This window comes from Emys orbicularis, chromosome 1 (genome assembly GCF_028017835.1).
Source record: "Emys orbicularis isolate rEmyOrb1 chromosome 1, rEmyOrb1.hap1, whole genome shotgun sequence".
In the NCBI taxonomy this organism is placed as follows: domain Eukaryota; kingdom Metazoa; phylum Chordata; order Testudines; family Emydidae; genus Emys; species Emys orbicularis.
The window spans coordinates 165,767,076-165,787,267 of NC_088683.1; the positions used below are offsets into that span (position 1 = coordinate 165,767,076).

The following is a 20,192-nucleotide window of genomic DNA, read 5'->3' on the forward strand; positions in this document are numbered from 1 at the left end:
CCGGCTCCCGCCCAGCCATGCACGGCCCCGCTCCCTAGTCCCATGGGGAGGAGCGCAGAGTTCCCACGTGGTGTGTAGTCGGTGGAGGAATAGGAGGAGTTCTCGCGAGGGCTCATTGGTTGCCTTCCCACCAATGACCTGTCCCCTTAGCTTTGCCCACTTCCTTCCCACCATTCGAAAGCTGAGTGCCCGCGCAGAGAGAGAGAAAGGGGGGGGGGGCGGTGCCTCGCTGCGATTGGCGGTCCATCATGCCCCCCGCTCCAATTGGCCGCTGTGCTAGCGGGGGGCGGGATCAATATACCGGATTGGCTGATCTCTGAGCGGGGGCGTGGCCGAAGGGACGCGTTTCCCGGAGAATCTGGCAGGTCCCGGGCCGCGCTGGGGCTTCGGTGCTTGGGGATGGAGGCGGTGCGGTGCGCGGGGCACGGTGAGGGCCGGTGCCGCCGTGACATTCCCGGAGGGGTTCCCTGAGGGCGGGGGCTGCGGGGTCCCCGGGTCGGGCTGTTCTGAGGAGGGCTCCTGGGCCCGGGGGTGTCTCCAGAGTGGGAGGTCCCTGGGGCTGGGTCCCCAACTGAGCGTGGGGGAGTTTCCTGGGGCTGAGGGTGTCCCTGGGGTGAGGCGCTCCCTGGGCTCGGGTCCCAGAGTGGAGCGGATGCTGGGACCAGTCTCACAAGGCTGCTTTGCTTCCCCACCAGGGTCTCTCTGTTTCCTAAAAACAGGCGTCCGCGATGGACCAAACAAAGGGAAAAGTTTCTACGTGTGCGGGGACCAGGACCCCTGCGGATTCACCCTTCCTGCACAGTAGGTTTAGGGATGGGGATGTTCCTTTCCGCACACGTACCCCAGTCTCGGGGGTGATGCTGAGCTGTCACCATACAGCCTGGGATGCGGTGTATGTTATCTTAGGTTTTCCAGTGTTGGATACGCTCTCAGATTACATTATAACAATATTCATTACTAAGCAAAGGCAGCTGCTGTATATGTGTTCTGAGAGGCAGTGCAATCTAAACATATCATCTGAGTTTGAAACGGCTTTATGGGAAGGCAGAAACATATCCTAATCCCCTTAGAGAGTCTGTAGAGTGTCTTATTATTTGTTTGTATTATCATAGTTCCTAGGAGCTCTAGTCATAGACCCAGGGCCGGTGCAACCTATTAGGTGACCTAGACGGTCGCCTAGGGCACTAGCATTTGGGGGGCGGCATTTTCTTCGGCGGCGACAACGGTGGCCGGATCTTGGGCCGCCCCGGTCGCCGTCCGCATTTAGGCAGAGGGAGCTGGGGCGAGGCGGGGAGGGCCGCCTGCAGCAAGTAAGGGGCGGGGGGGTGGCACGCAGGGAAACTCCCCACCCCAGCGTACCTCTGCTCCGCCTCCTCCCCTGAGCACGCCGCCCCGCTCTGCTTCTCTCCCTCCCAGGCTTGCGGCGCCAAACAGCTGATTGGCGCCGCAAGCTGGGAGGCAGGAGAAGTGGAGCAGCGACGGCATGCTCGGGGAGGAGGCAAAACAGAGGTGAGCTGGGGTGGGGAGGTGCCGCACGGCTCCCCGGGCGGGGGGGGAATTGCCATTGGGGGGGCGCCTCAGGGCAGACGGGGGGTGAGGAGCTGCCGTGGGGTGGGGGTGCCGCAGGGTTCGGGGAGGGGGTGGAGCAGAGGTGAGCTGGGGTGGGGAGCTGCTGCACGGCTCCCCGGGCCGGGTGGGGTGGGGAGCTGCTGCAGGGTGGGGGCGCCTCAGGGCGGAGGGGGGGTGGGGAGCTGCCGCGGGGGGGGGGCGCCTCAGGGCGGGGAGGTGCCTCAGGGCGGAGGGGGGGGAGCTGCCGCAGGGCTCGGGGAGGGCGCAAGGTGGAAGTTTCGCCTAGGGCACGAAACATCCTTGCACCAGCCCTGCATAGACCAGGACCCTATTGCACTAGCTGTGGTACAAACACAGGTCAAAAAGATGGTCCTTGAGCCAAAAAGCTCGCAGTCTAAGACTAAGATAAGAGATACAAATAAGTGGGGGAAACACAAAAGAAACAATGAGATAATACTAGTTGTCATGATAGGCAGCAGATTGATCACACCAACTGATTAACAGTTATCAGCTTTTTTGTAGTCAAGGTAAAGGGGATGTGTCAGGATGCCAAATGGCATTCTGTATCTCCAACTAGCCTATATACCTTCAACTTGGATGCCTATATACATCATATGCACTCACTGTGGGCTACAAACCACTGTGATTTGTAGATGTAGCCATAGACCATCCTGTAGTTCACCCACAGATTAACTACTAATATCAATATTGTACCTCTTAATCTTTCTATTTAGAAACCAGAGATTCAGCTGTCTCCCACCTTGACTACCCACTTTGTAAATTATACCAAAACTATACAGAAGACCCGGGCTAATAGTGGGTTCAAGAAAACCAAAGTTTTTGTTACATAAATGGCATTCTGTGTCTTAAGTGCTGGAAACTAAGAGAGAGAAGAGATTAGCCCTTTTATTAATTTTAAGTGATTTTGGGGCTGTTTGGGGAGCCCTGACAAGGAGCTATTAGTTCTGTGAACCCGACCTACCTACATGTCTTTGAGATCTTCCTCTAAGGATTTTGCCTTAGGCATTTGTTTCTGCTACTGCTCTTACTCAGGCAGCTCAAATCTCTTTCCCCCACTTTCAGCCTTCCTGCTTCCTACTGCTTGATCCATGAGAAGTATATGGTGGAGCTGCAAGTTCTGATTCAGCAACAGGACAGAGAAGAATACAAGTAGGTTTGTCCAAAGGGAACATGTACAGCATGTAATTCTCATTAATTTGAAAAGCTGGGATAACTCTTCCTTCTTGTGGCATCACAGCCTGATCACTACAGGGCTTGGTGTATACATTTCTGCAGGTTTGCACATTATTTTTCAAATATGGCAGGTTCCAGTTCCTAAGAGAATAGAATGTAAATAACTGGATTGAGGTGGGATGTTTTTGTTGTACTGAAATTGGTATCATTTTAAAACAATATGAATCTTACAACATTAAATTGTAGATACCATTGGATGGATTGTATGTGTGTTGGAAACCACAAGGCCTACAAAAAGCAGCTCCCAACAAAGTTCAGTTTCTGCTGGCTAGATATAGTTTGTATAGATATATCACATCACTGTGTACTAAGGATTTTATTGGCATGAGTTTGTGATGATCACATAATCGTGTATGGTAAAGCCATTTCTGAGTTATCCAGATCATCAAAAACGAGTGCTGGTATAACTTTTATAGAATGCCATCATGTAGTCTCTGTATGACACATATGTTACAGGAAAATCTATTTTAGGAACATTACAGAGATTTTAAAAAAATCATAGTACTATTTTTTGTATCCTTGTGCCTTAGTCAGCATGAGTCCAAATGGGCTGGGCTCAGACAGAGAGAGAATTAACACTAATAAATGTAAAACATCTTTAAAAATGATGTAAAATAGAATCCTGTACATAAAAATGTCTGAATTTAGTCTAGCTCTGGCCAGCCCAGGACTAAAAATGAGAGCCAGGTCCCACTAGAAAGGCTTGGATCTCCCCTTCAGTGATGTCAGGCTCCCATTTCTAATCCTGCTGGGCCACTGGATATTGAACACTAAAGTTGTCACTGGCCCAGGACCATCATAGGCCTCGGACATGTATGGTTTTCAAGGGAAATTCTACAGTTGGGGTGGAGAGGAAACGTTTGTTTGGCAGGTTGATGATTTTTGTTTGTTTGTTTAGCATCAACTGTTTGAAGCTGCTCAACAATTGGAAATGTTAGAATTAATCCTAGGGAGATGGATTATTGGGCAGATGTTACAGTTATGTGATAAAGCACACAGGTGTGATATTATTAATCAGATGTTTCCCCAATTTGTCACATGGGCATTTCTGTCATATAGGTGATCGATCTATCTATATGTGAATGTATAGATACAATCTATATGCAAATTAATGTTACTTGTAGTTGACTTTGATTTAACATATGTTTGTTAACTGCTTGTTCAGTCTCCTATGAGATAGATATTACCCCTTTTTACAGTTAGGAAACTTGAGTTTAAGGGGTTAAGCAAGTAGTTGGTGGAATGGAATCCAGTTTTCTGACTCCCAATGTCTTGTTTGAAAAACTTAAACTAGGGTTTCTTATAATTGTTCTTCCATCTTTTGATTCATTTATTTAATATCTTTCAGATTTTTGGCTCCTTCCGTATTAAGAACCAACTTATTCTATTCAGTGATCCAATTATTTACTAGTAACAACCTTATGTTATCATAAAAAGTTTTTCTTTGGTACAATTATTTATTTATATTTATATCCCACATAAGCTTTCAACATGTGTTCAATTAAAATTCACGATTAAATAGAAAACAGCTGCAATCCAATAAAAGCATCTCTCAGAGCTCTGTCAGCTGCCAATTTAAAAAAGAAGCCTCCCTCTTATTCCATAGCCTAACACTAAGAAAAGCCAAAGAGGAGTTTGAAGAACGGCTAGCCAAAAACTCAAAAGGTAATAACAAAATGTTTTTTAAGTACATCAGAAGCAGGAAGCCTACTAAACAACCAGTGGGGCCCCTCGAGGATAGAGATAGAAAAGGAGCGCTTAAAGACAATAAAGTCATTGCGGAGAAACTAAACGAATTCTTCGCTTCAGTCTTCACGGCTGAGGATGTTAGGGAGATTCCCAAACCTGAGCCAGTTTTTGTAGGTGACAAATCTGAGGAACTGTCACAGATTGAAGTGTCACTAGAGGAGGTTTTGGAATTAATTGATAAACTTAACATTAACAAGTCACCGGGACCAGATGGCATTCACCCAAGAGTTCTGATAGACCTCAAATGTGAAATTGCGGAACTATTAACTAGGGTTTGTAACCTGTCCTTTAAATCAGCTTCTGTACCCAATGACTGGAAGATAGCTAATGTAACGCCAATATTTAAAAAGGGCTCTAGAGGTGATCCCGGCAATTACAGACCGGTAAGTCTAACGTCAGTATCGGGCAAATTAGTCGAAACAATAGTAAAGAATAAAATTGTCAGACACATAGAAGAACATAAATTGTTGGGCAAAAGTCAACATGGTTTCTCTAAAGGGAAATCATGTCTTACTAATCTATTAGAGTTCTTTGAAGGGGTCAACAAACATGTGGACAAGGGGGATCCAGTGGACATAGTGTACTTAGATTTCCAGAAGGCCTTTGACAAGGTCCCTCACCAAAGGCTCTTACGTAAATTAAGTTGTCATGGGATAAAAGGGAAGGTCCTTTCATGGTTTGAGAACTGGTTAAAAGATAGGGAACAAAGGGTAGGAGTTAATGGTAAATTCTCAGAATGGAGAGGGGTAACTAGTGGTGTTCCCCAAGGGTCAGTCCTAGGACCAATCCTATTCAACTTATTCATAAACGATCTGGAGAAAGGGGTAAAATGTGAGGTGGCAAAGTTTGCAGATGATACTAAACTGCTCAAGGTAGTTAAGACCAAAGCAGACTGTGAAGAACTTCAAAAAGATCTCACAAAACTAAGTGATTGGGCAACAAAATGGCAAATGAAATTTAATGTGGATAAATGTAAAGTAATGCACATTGGAAAAAATAACCCCAACTATACATACAATATGATGGGGGCTAATTTAGCTACAACGAATCAGGAAAAAGATCTTGGAGTCATCGTGGATAGTTCTCTGAAGATGTCCACGCAGTGTGCAGAGGCGGTCAAAAAAGCAAACAGGATGTTAGGAATCATTAAAAAGGGGATAGAGAATAAAATGGAGAATATATTATTGCCCTTATATAAATTGATGGTACGCCCACATCTTGAATACTGCGTACAGATGTGGTCTCCTCATCTCAAAAAAGATATTCTGGCACTAGAAAAGGTTCAGAGAAGGGCAACTAAAATGATTAGGGGTTTGGAAAGGGTCCCATATGAGGAGAGATTAAAGAGGCTAGGACTTTTCAGCTTGGAAAAGAGGAGACTAAGGGGGGATATGATAGAGGTATATAAAATTATGAGTGGAGAAAGTAGATAAGGCAAAGTTATTTACTTATTCCCATAATACAAGAACTAGGGGTCACCAAATGAAATTAATAGGCATCAGGTTTAAAACAAATAAAAGGGAGTTCTTCTTCACAAAGCGCACAGTCAACTTGTGGAACTCCTTACCTGAGGAGGTTGTGAAGGCTAGGATTATAACAGCGTTTAAAAGAGAACTGGATAAATTCATGGAGGTTAAGTCCATTAATGGCTATTAGCCACGATGGGTAAGGAATGGTGTCCCTAGACTCTGTTTGTCAAAGGGTGGAGATGGATGGCAGGAGAGAGATCACTTGATCATTACCTGTTAGGTTCACTCCCTCTGGGGAACCTGGCATTGGCCACTGTCGGTAGACAGGATACTGGTCTAGATGGACCTTTGGTCTGACCCAGTACGGCCGTTCTTGTGTTCTTAACTCCTCCCTCTCCTCCTCCCCTCCAGCTTCAAAGAAATACATTGCACAGCCCATCTCTTAAGAGGCTAATAAATTTGGGCTTTGGTAAACCACGAGTGGTTCCCAAGACTTTGATCATAATCAATGACTGAATTGTGTTGAATGTTCTGTGTCACCACACCTTCAGTTTTTGTTTCAAGGCAAGAGAGGAACTATAAGCAGAGGAAATGAATGTATCCAGAGGATTTTAATATTATAGAAAGCTGTGCACTGGGCAGTTACTAAATTTGATCTCGTTTGTGTTTCCAGAGGTCTTGAGTGATATACTAAATGCATACAAATCCCTGTAAAGCGTAGATCCAGAGACTCTGTCCGGGACACTGCTTGTGCAAACTGAATTTTTAAAGATTCTCTGTGACAGAACTCACTGGTATGTGTTATAACATGCTTTCGCAGCTCATGTTTTCTTTTATTGTCTACTAGGCTATACTATCGATGCCTTAAAAGTAAGATGGAAGGGAAGAGATGGTGTGGGAGCATCCCATGGCAGGTACATGTGTGTCATTTATATTTAAGATATCTGCTGCTCACAGTGTGCGATTGTTTACATTTGTCCACTATGCAACCTGCAGTTCAACCTACGAAGGGCTATGGGTTCCAGCGTGCAGTGCTCCATCTTGATTTAAGGTGTCAATCTGCTGTTCTTAAGATGAAATATTGCATGCTGGGGTCTCTCTTTACAGGCTTAGATAAAACTAACTGCCTCAGGCCAAAGTACAGGGAGTACTCTGCATTGTGGGCAACTTGGCTTCAGTATCCAGCTGTGGTCTCTTCTCTTTTTCCCTATCCCCGTTCCCAGAGGCTGCATGGTTGATGAGACATCCTGCTTAGTCCCTGGGGTGGGGCAGTGGGTGCAAGGAATCAGCTTTATGCTTCTCAGTAGTGCCTTCTACAGCCAAGCGCTTACTAGTACTTGATCAGAAGGATGGCGGCTCTGACATAGCCTAGCTGGAGTTATGGGAAAGGTGATATTCACAGAATCTGATATCTTTCTTGAGTGGGTTATGGCATGGTTGAGGGTGTGGATGGGGTAATGTTCTTTCCTAATTCATGTACTAAAGAATTAATTTTATTTGCATATTTTGCAGGATTCCAAAGCCATCAAACCGCCAGTAGATGCAGAATCCCAGCATGCATCAGAGCTATTCCTTAATCCCAATGGTCAGCGAAATCCATTCAAAGTTCTAGACAAGAATTGTGAACTGTCCTCCTGGAAGCTACTTAGTGAAGGCAACAGGGGAAAAAATACCGTTGAAGGAGGGAAACAGAAGGAAAAAAGAGAGCAGGCATTAGATAAAAAGGAGGAAAAATTGACATCTGAATCTCAGATGGGAAGAGAGCCTCCAGTGGGAATGAAGATTAAGAAAAAACAGTCTGGGGAGAAGAGGAGTGACACAGAACCTAGGGAGGGAACAGGGTCCAGAGCTAAATCAAGTCAGTCTGAGACTCAGAAAGAGAGAAACCTTTTTGGGGATAAACAGAAATACGGCACCAGTGGAGAGTCTGAGAAATCCTCTGAGCACACAGAGGAGAAGGCATTTGCAAAGCCAGTGAAAGATGCCTTGCACAGAGAAAGGAAACTAAAGCCTTCATCCCCAAGCCTTGACAGCCAAAAAGCAAGCACTGAGCCACCGAGAGAGGAGCAGCTCAGAAAGGAAGACTCAAAAAGCGACAAGGGCAAAGGAATAGAAGTGAAGGTAGATGCTCGTGGAAAGGCTAGAGAGAAGAACATGACACCCAGAGAGTGTGTGATTTCCCAGGAGGCTACAGGCTTGTCAATACCATCAGCATTGCTCCAAGTGCCCTCTGAAGGAGGCCCAGTGGAACAGCCAGCACCATCAAAGGCAGGAATAGTGCCAGGGGAGCGAAAATATGCGAATCAAAATACTAACAGTGATGAAGGTGAAGTTGTGTTTGTTTCTTCCAAGTTGGGCAAAGACCAACCTGATGGGTCAGTATTGGATTTGCAACAGGGGGAAGTTCGTGAGAGAACATCTGAGAAGAGTGAGCAAAGGATTTTCTCTTCCTCTTCAGGAGTTGCAACATCTTTGCGAAAGGAAGAAACCCTGGACACCATAGCCCTTCAGAACCATCTTACAGTCCAGCTGAAACAGAAGAAGGTTGTTGTTTCTATTATACACCTCACTTTTGCTCTTCCCATTCTCGAGGCAGCTGTTTGCAACAGCCCCGTCAGAATCAATAACCCCTACCGAGCAGTAACTCTCCGGAGTGCTTAGAGAAAGGTGATCACTTCAGGCTTCTGAAAACTCAGGCCAGACACACATCAGTTGTGTGTATATATATACACTTAAAACACTGTGTGAGAGAACTTCATATCCTCTAGCTAGGGGGTACCTAGTATTTTCTTCTCTGAGGGCCAAGTCAGCAACATAGTAGGAACATATGAGCTGCACCTTAGGCTGTGTCTACATAGCAGCTGAGGGAGTGCTTTCCAGAGTGGGTAGACACGTGCTATCTCTGCTTGACCTAGCGTACTACAATTAGCAGTGTGGCTGCAGTGGGATCGGCGACAGCTAGGGCTAGTCCCCCAAATCCGTACCTAGGGTCAGGCAGGATTGTACTTGGGAGATGTCGGAGATTAACAGAGTTCTCACTCTCCGGTTGGGTGCAGCAAGTCAGCTTGAGTGCTATTTTTAGTGTGCTAGCTTGAGCAGAGCTAGCCCACGTCTATCTAGCTACTCCGGGAAGCGCCCAGAATTGCATCGAATGGAGGAGATTGCAGCCACGGTTCACTTTTTAAAAAGTGTGGTAATACTTTGGAAAAATGATTCTCTTTAAAAAGACATCATGGAGAATATTTATGATTCCAGCTTTGCACGCTTACTCTGGGATGGAGAGAACAAGCTGTGTTCTTTCGGTCTTGTTCATAATCACTAATAATAAAGATCTGAAAACTTAGAAATTCTGTTGATCACGCATAAGTCAAAATAGAATTTAGATCTCACTACTAGAACTATTGCTTCTGTTGGATAACATGCTGTAGAAAAGAGTAAAAATAATGAATAAAGAAAGCAATCTAGACTGAGTGCCCTGGAGAGCTGTTGAGATCCTTAGGCTACGCTGGTTGTGTCCCCCTTCTCATAATCTTAGGGAATCAGGGGTTCCTAATTCCCCTCCCCTAAAATTTAATAATAGTTAACTTATTTTCTGGTTAAAGGTGCTCCAGAGATTTATATAACCCTTATACGAACTACGTTACACTTACAAATATTTTGGAGATTGCAGAATTAGGTTAAAATATCTGACTTCCTAGAATGCAAGTCTTACCCTTTTTACTTCTGACTTTTTGACTGTCCTGTGTAGAGGAGACTGGTTGGAAGTAGTTGGGGATGGATATCGGTACCGAGTAGATAAGATAAGATGTAGATTCTGGGTTTTGTTTTTCAGAGCACTTTGGCGACAGTGAATGTTCAGGCCCTGCCGGATAAAGGTGAAAGATTATTAAAGCAAGTGCAGGATTTGGAAGCTGCGCTCAGTGCTCTCAGCCTCTCAACAGCAGAAAGTGCAGAGAAGGGTAAGAGGGATGGTCAGAATTTTGCCAAGTGGTGTGTCCGACTACAGTGTTTATAAAAAGTATAAGTTCATATGTAGTGTGTTGCATATATAGAGCCATGGGAATGCTAAGAAGCTGAACACACCATATTAATTGAAACAACTGAAAATGAATGAAGGCATATACTAAATTTCTCTTGCCTGTGAGTGTTGATTTTTTTTTTTTTAATTGGGAGGTGGTTTTCTCTAGTGACTAGAGTACATGACTGGACTCCAGAATTTCGGGATTCTGATCCAGCTCTGCCAGTAACTTGACTGTATGATTTAAGGCAAGTCATGTATACTGCCTGTGTCTAACTGACCAATATCCTAAGGGTTAACTTTTTCTCTCTGTTGAGAACCTTACTTTTTGTACAAGGCATTTAAATTATTTTGCCTCAGATGTACAATGTACTAAACTTCATCTGCCATTTTGTGGCCAGATGTGGTTGAGCGGATACTTCTGGAGTTTGTTAATTCACTAACCTAATTAACTGTATTAATCATCTGTGGATGAGATGTTAATTCACTAACCTAATTAACTGTATTAATCATCTGTGGATGAGATGGACCCTCTCAGATTCACTGGGCCATTTGTTCCTGGGCACTTGTGCATGCTGAGACTGTCAAGAAGGACACCCCTTGTAACATGGACACATCCTCTGGGAACAGAACTGAGACTCTCATGTCTCAGGCCACTGAATGGTCCTTGCTTAAGTGAAAACTTTTGGTCCCTTCTCCACTGTGCCACACTTTAAATAGTGACCTAAAGCTGAGAGACTGTGAAGTCCATTGCTGAGCCATTAACCTTCAATGTTTTCCTTCTCAAACAGGCAACAGTGTGATTAGTGACAATCAGGAAGAATCTCTGTGTAACCCATTCAGCAGGACGACCACTGAACCACCCAGGACTGTGCATCTGAAAAACCCACAGCCATTCCAGGATTCTCTTGCTAAAACCTCTCTAGGACTGCATGGCTGCAGCTCAGCTCCCTCTCTGGGACCCAGTCAATACTACAGTCATGTCTACGGAGGTAAGGTTGGGTTGGCAGCAAGAAACTAGGCCTACCTGCTGGCTAGCAGTTGGCTTTTTTCAGATTAGGTACTATAATCAAGCACCAGTTTGGAGGGAATCCTAAACTCTGTGGATGAGCAAGAGCTTCTTACTCCAGTAAATTTCTAGTTGCTTTCTTCTGTAGAATCTTAGGGTATGTCTACACTACGAGAGTAGTTCGATTTTAGTTAAATCGAATATGTGGAATCGATATTACAAAGTCGAACGTTTGTGTCCACACTAAGGACAGTAATTCGACTTTGTCAGTCCACACTAACGGGGCAAGCGTCGACATTGGAAGCGGTGCACTGTGGGCAGCTATCCCACAGTTCCCGCAGTCCCCGCTGCCCATTGGAATTCTGGGTCGAGCCGCCATTGCCTTCTGGGTAAAAAAATGTGTCGAGGGTGCTTTTGGGTAACTGTCGTCATCCAACCGTCACTCCCGCCCTCCCTCCCTGAAAGCGCCGGCGGGAAATCAGTTCGCGCACTTTTCTGGTCAGTGACAGCGCGGACGCCACAGCACTGCGAGCATGGATCCCGCTGTGACCATCGCTGCAGTTGTGGCCGTTGTCAACGCATCGCAGCTCATCATCGACCTTTCACTGAGGCAGATAGAGAGAAATCAGGCGAGGAGGCTACGGCACCGGGGTCAGGACCTGAACTCCGAGAGTAGCACACGCCTGTCTGAAACCACGACACCCAGTGCCGAGGACATCACGGTGGCAATGGGTCTTGTGGATACTGTGGAACGGCGATTCTGGGCCCGTGAAACAAGCACGGACTGGTGGGACCGCATAGTGCTTCAGGTCTGGGATGAATCCCAGTGGCTGCGAAACTTTCGCATGCGGAAGGGGACTTTCCTCGAACTTTGTGAGTTGCTGTCCCCTGCCCTGAAGCGCAAGGACACCCGGATGCGAGCAGCCCTGACTGTCCAGAAGCGAGTGGCCATAGCCCTCTGGAAGCTTGCAACGCCGGACAGCTACCGGTCAGTCGCGAACCAGTTTGGCGTGGGCAAGTCTACCGTGGGGGTTGTTGTCATGCAAGTAGCCAAGGCAATCGTGAAGGTACTGCTGTCAAAGGTAGTGACCCTGGGAAACGCGCAGGCCATCATAGATGGCTTCGCCGCGATGGGATTCCCAAACTGCGGTGGGGCTATAGATGGGACTCACATCCCTATCCTGGGACCGGACCACCAGGCCAGCCAGTACATCAACCGAAAGGGCTACTTTTCAATGGTGCTGCAAGCACTGGTGGACCATAAGGGACGTTTTACTAACATCAACGTTGGATGGCCGGGCAAGGTTCATGACGCTCGCGTGTTCAGGAACTCTGGTCTGTTTAGAAGGCTGCAGGAAGGTATTTACTTCCCGGACCACAAAATAACTCTTGGGGATGTGGAGATGCCTACAGTGATCCTCGGGGACCCAGCATACCCGCTAATGCCCTGGCTCATGAAGCCCTATACTGGCGCCCTGGACACAGAAAAAGAACTGTTCAACTACCGGCTCAGCAAGTGCAGAATGGTGGTGGAGTGTGCTTTTGGCCGTCTCAAGGGGAGATGGAGAAGCTTACTGACTCGCTGTGATCTCAGCGAAACCAATATCCCCATTGTTATTGCAGCTTGCTGTGTGCTCCACAATCTCTGTGAGAGCAAGGGGGAGACCTTTATGGTGGGGTGGGAGGTTGAGGCAAATCGCCTGGCTGCTGATTACTCCCAGCCAGACAGCCGGGAGATTAGAAGAGCCCAGCGGGACGCACTGTGCATCCGGGAGGCTTTGAAAGACAGTTTCCAGACTGAGCAGGGTCACCAGTGAATTTTAAGTTTGTGGACTCAGAACCTGAACTTGCCACCGTTTCTTTACCCAGTTACCGTTGACTATCCTCTCCAGTTACATACCCCCTTCACCCCCTTCCCAAAAAATAAAATCTGTTCTGTTTTGTTAATGAACACCGTTGTCTTTATTACTGTTTTCGCGGGAATGTTTTAAACCTGGGACGCAGACTGTGGCGGGGTGCGGGTTTACTGTTGTGATGCAAATGATGCTTCTAAACTCCAGGAATGACGGGTTCCGCAGTGGTGGACTGGTTGTTTCAACAGAGCCTGCCAGCCCTCCTGGGCGGGACAGCGTGTATGTGTCGGCTATGTGACTGTCTGGCAGGGGGAGGAGGGTTACAGCTCCCCTGCTGCGGGGCTCTGTGATGCATTAGATCTGTAACTGCCCTCCCCCGCCACAAAGTCACAGAGCAACCCCCCCCCCCCACAGAACATGAAAACCACCTCCCAGATTGAACAGGGTCACTAGTCACTGCACTGGGTATGTGTCCTGATCCTGGACCTGACCCCGCCTCTGTACCCTGGTAAAGGTGACTGTCCTGTCCAATTACCATGCCCCTTCCCCTCGTTCAGACAGACTCTCCTCCAAAATAAAATCATGGAAACAGTAATTAACAGAAACGAATATTTTATTATGAACCAGACATGAAACGTGGGGGTTGAAACTTGCACGGGGGCTTCTGTGAGGTGTGTAGGAAAGGACTTTTAAAATTTTGGGGAATGAGAGCCTTCTAGTGCTAGAGCAGTCTGCAGGGGTTGACTGAAAGTTTTAACGGCCCTTGCCGCCCCTCCTTCTTTGTACTTTGGGTGAGGGGGGTGTGGGACTTGGTGGCGGGGGAGGGCGGTTAGAGATAGACTGCAGCGGGGCTCTGTCCTCCTGCCTCCGGTCTTGCAGAACATCCACAAGGCGCCGGAGCGTGTCCGTTTGCTCCCTCAGAAGTCCAAGCAGCTTTTCAGTAGCCTGCTGGTCCTCCTGACGCCGCCACCTCTCCTCCCGTTCCATGACTGCTCGGTGCATTTGGGACAAGTTCTCCCTCCACTGTGTCTGCTGGGCTGCCTGGGCTCGGGAACAGCTCATTAGTTCTGAGAACATGTCCTCCCGCGTCTTCTTCTTCCTCCTCCTAATCTGCGCTAGCCTCTGGGAGTGTGCTGACAGGCTGGGTTGGGAGACAGTCGCAGATGTGTCTGTGTGAATGGGAAAAATGGAGTGAATTCCTGAGACAGATAAATGAAGTTGTGTACAAAGAACCTAGTCTTTCTCTGTGAACAAGACCATGCACTGCACCTCTCACATGCGCACTCAGGACAAGGTCGAATTTTCGGCCATCGCCTTCAGTGCCTGGGGTCCTGCAGTGGTCTTGCAGTTATCTGAGAAGCGTGGCAGGACACCTGAACTTCTGTAGCGTGCAATCATGGTAAGCCGTAGACTTCTGGCTGCTTAAAACTGTACTAGTAGCACTGGCCTCCTTTCACATTGAAAGCAATGCCAGTCTCTGCTGCCAGCAATCAGGACAGCATGAACTATGCCCCTGTCCCACCCCCTCGCGGCTGTTCCAGGGAAAGATCCCTGTATGCTGCCCCTCTCCCTCCACCGCGTGGCTGTAAAGCAGTCCCAATACTAACATTCCCCTCCCTAATTCAAAGCAGGGCGTAATGAGCGACATCACCCTGCTGAGGATCTCGGAGTCCCAGAGGGAAAGGATGTTTCGAGAAAGCCTTCAGAAACCCGGGCCGTTTGCCGCTATGCTCTGCAGGGCGATGATACCAGAGTATCTGATGGTGTCGTGGCGCGGTAACGTGTCCTACCACGGAGGGCCCACTAAGATCGCCCTACCCAGGAACCTGATGAACAGGCTGGAAATGTACCTTCATGAGACCTACGAGGAGTTCTCCTATGAGGATTTCGCCTCCATCCCCGGCCATATTGACCGGATTTTCGCGTAGGTGCACTGGGACTAAAGAGTGGAGCGTCTTGGGCAGCATAATCATGACTTACCGGACATTGTAAAAAAAATTTTAAATACTTGGGACTAAATTGTGAAGAGCCTAAGGCAGACAAATCATGAAAAACCCTTTGTTACTATTGTAAATATTCCAGTTTTTTTGCAGATAATTGTTTACATGTTTAAGCACTTTAATAAACAGCCATTGTTAATATTATAAATATTCCAGTTCTTGTAAAAATAAATGTTTAGATATTTAAAGCACTCACTGCTTGATCCTTCCCCTGATTCTGTCTCCGGGGTAAGGGATGGGGACGGTTGGTAGGGGATCTCGGTAAGGGTGATGAAGAGCTCCTGGCTGTCGGGGAAATCAGCGGTGCCAGCGCTGTCGACTGCCTCGTCCTCCTCATCTCCTTCTTCATCTTCCCCGTCCGCTAACATGTCCGACGAGGAACCTGCCGCGGACAATATCCCATCCTCAGAGTCCACGGTCAGTGGTGGGGTAGTGGTGGCGGCCGCACCTAGGATGGAATGCAGTGCCTCGTAGAAACGGGATGTGTGGGGATGGGATCCGGAGCGTCCGTTTGCCTCTTTGGTTTTTTGGTAGCCTTGTCTCAGCTCCTTGATTTTCACGCGGCACTGCGTTGCATCCCGGCTGTATCCTCTCTCTGCCATGGCTTTAGAGATCTTCTCGTAGATCTTTGCATTCCGTCTTTTGGAGCGCAGCTCTGAAAGCACGGACTCATCGCCCCACACAGCGATGAGATCCAAGACTTCCCGATCAGTCCATGCTGGGGCCCTCCTTCTATTAGATTGCACGGCCATCTCTGCTGGAGAGCTCTGCATCGTTGCCAGTGCTGCTGAGCTCGCCACGCTGTCCAAACAGGGAATGAGATTCAAACTGCTCAGACAGGAAAAGGAATTCAAATTTTCCCGGGGCTTTTCCTGTGTGGCTGATCAGAGCATCCGAGCTCGGACTGCTGTCCAGAGCGTCAACAGAGTGGTGCACTGTGGGATAGCTCCCGGAGCTATTACCGTCGATTTCCATCCACACCTAGCCTAATTCGATATGGCCATTTCGAATTTAGCGCTACTCCTCTCGTTTTGGAGGAGTACAGAAGTCGAATTTAAGAGAGCTCTATGTCGAACTAAATAGCTTCGTGGTGTGGACGGGTGCAGGGTTAATTCGATGTAACGGCGCTAAATTCGACATAAAAGCCTAGTGTAGACCAGGCCTTAGGGTATGTCTACACTACGAAATTAGGTCGAATTTATAGAAGCCGGTTTTATAGAAATCGGTTTTATACAGTCGATTGTGTGTGTCCCCACATAAAATGCTCTAAGTGCATTAAGTCGGCGGACCGCGTCCACAGTACCGAGGCTAGCGTCGACTTCCAGAGCGTTGCACTGTGGGTAGCTATCCCACAGTTCCCGCAGTCTCCGCCGCCCATTGGAATTCTGGGTTGAGATCCCAATGCCTGATGATGCAAAAACAGTGTCGCGGGGGGTTCTGGGTACATGTCGTCAGGCCCCTCCCCCTCCATCAGAGCAACGGCAATCGATTCGCGCCTTTTTACCTGGGTTACCTGTGCAGACAACATACCACGGCAAGCATGGAGCCCGCTCAGCTCAGCTCACCGTCACCATATGTCATCTGGGTGGTGGCAGACGTGGCACTGCATTGCTACACACCAGCAGCTAATTGCCTTTTGGCAGTAGACGGTGCAGTATGACTGGTAGCCGTCATTGGCTATCTGGGTGCTGGCAGACGTGGGGCTGCATTGCTACACAGCAGCAGCTCCTTGCCTTTTGGCAGTGGATGGTGTATTACGATTGATATCCGTCATCGTCATATTCCTCAGTGAGTTCAATCAGAGGCACCTGGGCAGACATGTTTTGTCTCCTGGAGACTCAGTCCTGCCGGCAGTCCTATTGAACCGTCTTGACGATGATGGCTAGCAGTCGTAATACATCATTTTCTGCCAAGCACCCAGAAGATGCCAATGGCTATCAGTCATGCTGCACCGTCTGCTGCCAGTTTAAGATGTAAAAAATAGATGGACCAGATTTGTTCTGTATTCATTTGCTTCCCCCTCCCTCCGTGAAATCAACGGCCTGCTAAACTCAGGGTTTTGAGTTCAATCTTTGGGGGGGCCATTCTGTGTGACAGTTGTTTGTGTTTCTCCCTGATGCACAGCCACCTTTGTTGATTTTAATTCCCTGTAAGCCATGTCGTCACTCGCCCCTCCCTCCGTCAGACAATAGTTTCGCGCCTTTTTTCAGCCCAGACGCCATAGCACTGGGATCATGGAGCCCGCTCAGATCACCGCGGCAATTATGAGCACTATGAACACCACGCGCATTGTCCTGGAGTATATGCAGAGCCAGGACATGCCAAAGCAAAACCAGGACCAGCCGAGGAGGCGATTGCAGCGCGGCGACGAGAGTGCTGAGGAAATTGACATGGACATAGACCTCTCACAAAGTACAGGCCCCAGCAATGTGCAAATCATGGTGTTACTGGGGCAGGTTCATGGCATGGAACGCCGATTCTGGTCCCGGGAAACAAGCACAGACTGGTGGGGACCACATCGTGTTGCAGGTGTGGGACGATTCCCAGTGGCTGCGAAACTTTCACATGCGTAAGGGCACTTTCATGGAACTTTGTGACTTGCTTTCCCCTGCCCTGAAGCGCCAGAATACCAGGATGAGAGCAGCCCTCACAGTTGAGAAGCGAGTGGCGATAGCCCTGTGGAAGCTTGCAACGCCAGACAGCTACCGGTCAGTCGGGAATCAATTTGGAGTGGGCAAATCTACTGTGGGGGCTGCTGTGATCCAAGTAGCCAACGCAATCAAAGACCTGCTGATATCAAGGGTAGTGACTCTGGGAAACGTGCAGGTCATAGTGGATGGCTTTGCTGCAATGGGATTCCCAAACTGTGGTGGGTTGATAGACGGAACCCATATCCCTATCTTGTCACCGAAGCACCAAGCTACCGAGTACATAAACCGCAAGGGGTACTTTTCAATGCTGCTGCAAGCCCTGGTGGATCACAAGGGACGTTTCATTAACATCAGCGTGGGATGGCCGGGAAAGGTACATGATGCTCGCGTCTTCAGGAACTCTGGTCTGTTTCAAAAGCTGGAGGAAGGGACTTTCTTCCCGGACCAGAAAATAACCATTGGGAATGTTGAAATGCCTATCGTGATCCTTGGGGACCCAGCCTACCCCTTAATGCCATGGCTCATGAAGCCGTACACAGGTAGCCTGGACAGGAGTCAGGACCTGTTCAACTATAGGCTGAGCAAGTGCCGAATGGTGGTGGAATGTGCATTTGGACCTTTAAAAGCGCGCTGGCGCAGATTACTGACTCGGATAGACCTCAGCGAAGCCAATATTCCAATTGTTATTGCTGCTTCCTGTGCACTCCACAATATCTGTGAGAATAAGGGCAGCCAGACACCAGGGCGGTTAGAAGAGTACAGCAGGGCGCGGTGCGCATCAGAGAAGCTTTGAAAATGAGTTTTTTGTGACTGGCCAGGCTACGGTGTCAAACTTCTGTTTGTTTCTCCTTGATGAACCCTCCACCCCCCACCCCCCCCGGTTCACTCTACTTCCCTGTAAACTAACCACCCTCCCCATCCCCCTTCGAGCACCGCTTGCAGAGGCAATAAAGTCATTGTTACTTCACATTCATGCATTCTTTATTAATTCATCACACAACTAGGGGGATAACTGCCAAAGTAGCCCGGGAGGGGTGGGGGAGGAGGGAAGGAAAAGGACACACTGCAGTTTAAAACTTTAAAACTTTAACACTTATTGAAGGCCAGCCTTCCGATGCTCGGGCAATCATCTGGGGTGGAGTGACTGGGTGGCCGGAGGCCCCCCCACTGCGTTCTTGGGCGTCTGGGTGAGGAGGCTATGGAACTTGGGGAGGAGGGCTGTTGGTTACACAGGGGCTGTAGTGGCGGTCTCTGCTCCTGTTGCCTTTCCTGCAGCTCAACCATATGCTGGAGCATATCAGTTTGATGCTCCAGCAGCCGGAGCATCGACTCTTGCCTTCTGTCAGCAATCTGACGCCACCTATCCTCTTCAGCCCGCCACTTGCTCTCTTCAGCCCGCGATTCAGCCCGCCACCTCTCCTCTCGTTCATATTGTGCTTTTTTCCACTCTGACATTGACTGCCTCCACGCATTCTGCTGTGCTCTGTCAGCGTGGGAGGACATCTGGAGCTCCGAGAACATATCATCCCGAGTCCGCCGTTTTCTCCTTCTAATCTTCACTAGCCTCTGTGAAGGAGAAACATTTGCAGCTGGTGGAGGAGAAGGGAGAGGTGGTTAAAAAAGACACATTTTAGAGAACAATGGGTACACTCTTTCACGTTAAATTTTGCTGTTCACAGTACACAGCACATGTGCTTTCGTTACAAGGTCGCATTTTTCCTCTTATATTGAGGGCCTGCCGGTTTGGTGTAAGAGATCACTCACGCAGTGCCAGGCAACAGATTTCGGCTTGCAGGCAGCCATGGTAAGCCACAGTCTTTTGGCTTTTTTAACCTTCTTAACATGTGGGAATGGTTTCAAACAATAGCGCCCTCATTTCCCATACCAAGCACCCGTTGGGTTGGCCATTTAAAATGGGTTTGCAATGTAAAAGGAGGGGCTGCGGTTTCCGGGTTAACATGCAGCACAAACCCAACTACCCCCCCCCACACACACCAAATTCTCTGGGATGATCACTTCACCCCTCCCCCCTACCGCGTGGCTAACAGCGGGGAACATTTCTGTTCAGCCGAGCAGGAACGGGCACCTCTGAATGTCCCCTTAATAAAATCACCCCCATTTCAACCAGGTGACCGTGAATGATATCACTCTCCTGAGGATAACAAAGGGAGATAAGGAATGGATGTTGTCTGCATGCCAGCAAACACCGGGACCATACGCTGCCATGCTTTGTTATGCAATGATTCCAAACTACGTGCTACTGGCCTGGCGTGGTAAAGTGTCCTACCATGGCGGACGGGATAAGGCAGCCCTCCCCAGAAACCTTTTGCAAAGGCTTTGGGAGTACATGAAGGAGAGCTTTCTGGAGATGTCCCTGGAGGATTTCCGCTCCATCCCCATACACGTTAACAGACTTTTCCAGTAGCTGTACTGGCCGCGATTGCCAGGGCAAATTAATCATTAATCATTAAACACGCTTGCTTTTAAACCATGTGTAATATTTACAAAGGTACACTCACCAGAGGTCCCTTGTGTGCCCTCAGGGTCTGGGAGCACGCCTTGGGTGAGTTCGGGGGTTACTGGTTCCAGGTTCAGGATGATAAACATATCCTGGCTGTTG

The 20,192-nt window shown here is 48.2% G+C and overlaps 1 protein-coding gene across 1 annotated transcript in view; it reads left to right on the forward strand.

The window, feature by feature from the left end:
- The first annotated feature begins 388 nt into the window (after window positions 1-388).
- The window catches only part of TTF2 (transcription termination factor 2), a 48,152-nt gene continuing 28,348 nt past the window's right edge, over window positions 389-20,192 (forward strand). The window contains exons 1-7 of the mRNA XM_065415907.1: window positions 389-427; window positions 696-801; window positions 2,653-2,739; window positions 6,889-6,955; window positions 7,554-8,585; window positions 9,874-10,000; window positions 10,851-11,051. Of these exons, the coding sequence (XP_065271979.1) occupies window positions 400-427; window positions 696-801; window positions 2,653-2,739; window positions 6,889-6,955; window positions 7,554-8,585; window positions 9,874-10,000; window positions 10,851-11,051 (1,648 nt within the window). The 5' untranslated portion in view covers window positions 389-399. The remainder of the gene's footprint in view (window positions 428-695; window positions 802-2,652; window positions 2,740-6,888; window positions 6,956-7,553; window positions 8,586-9,873; window positions 10,001-10,850; window positions 11,052-20,192) is intronic.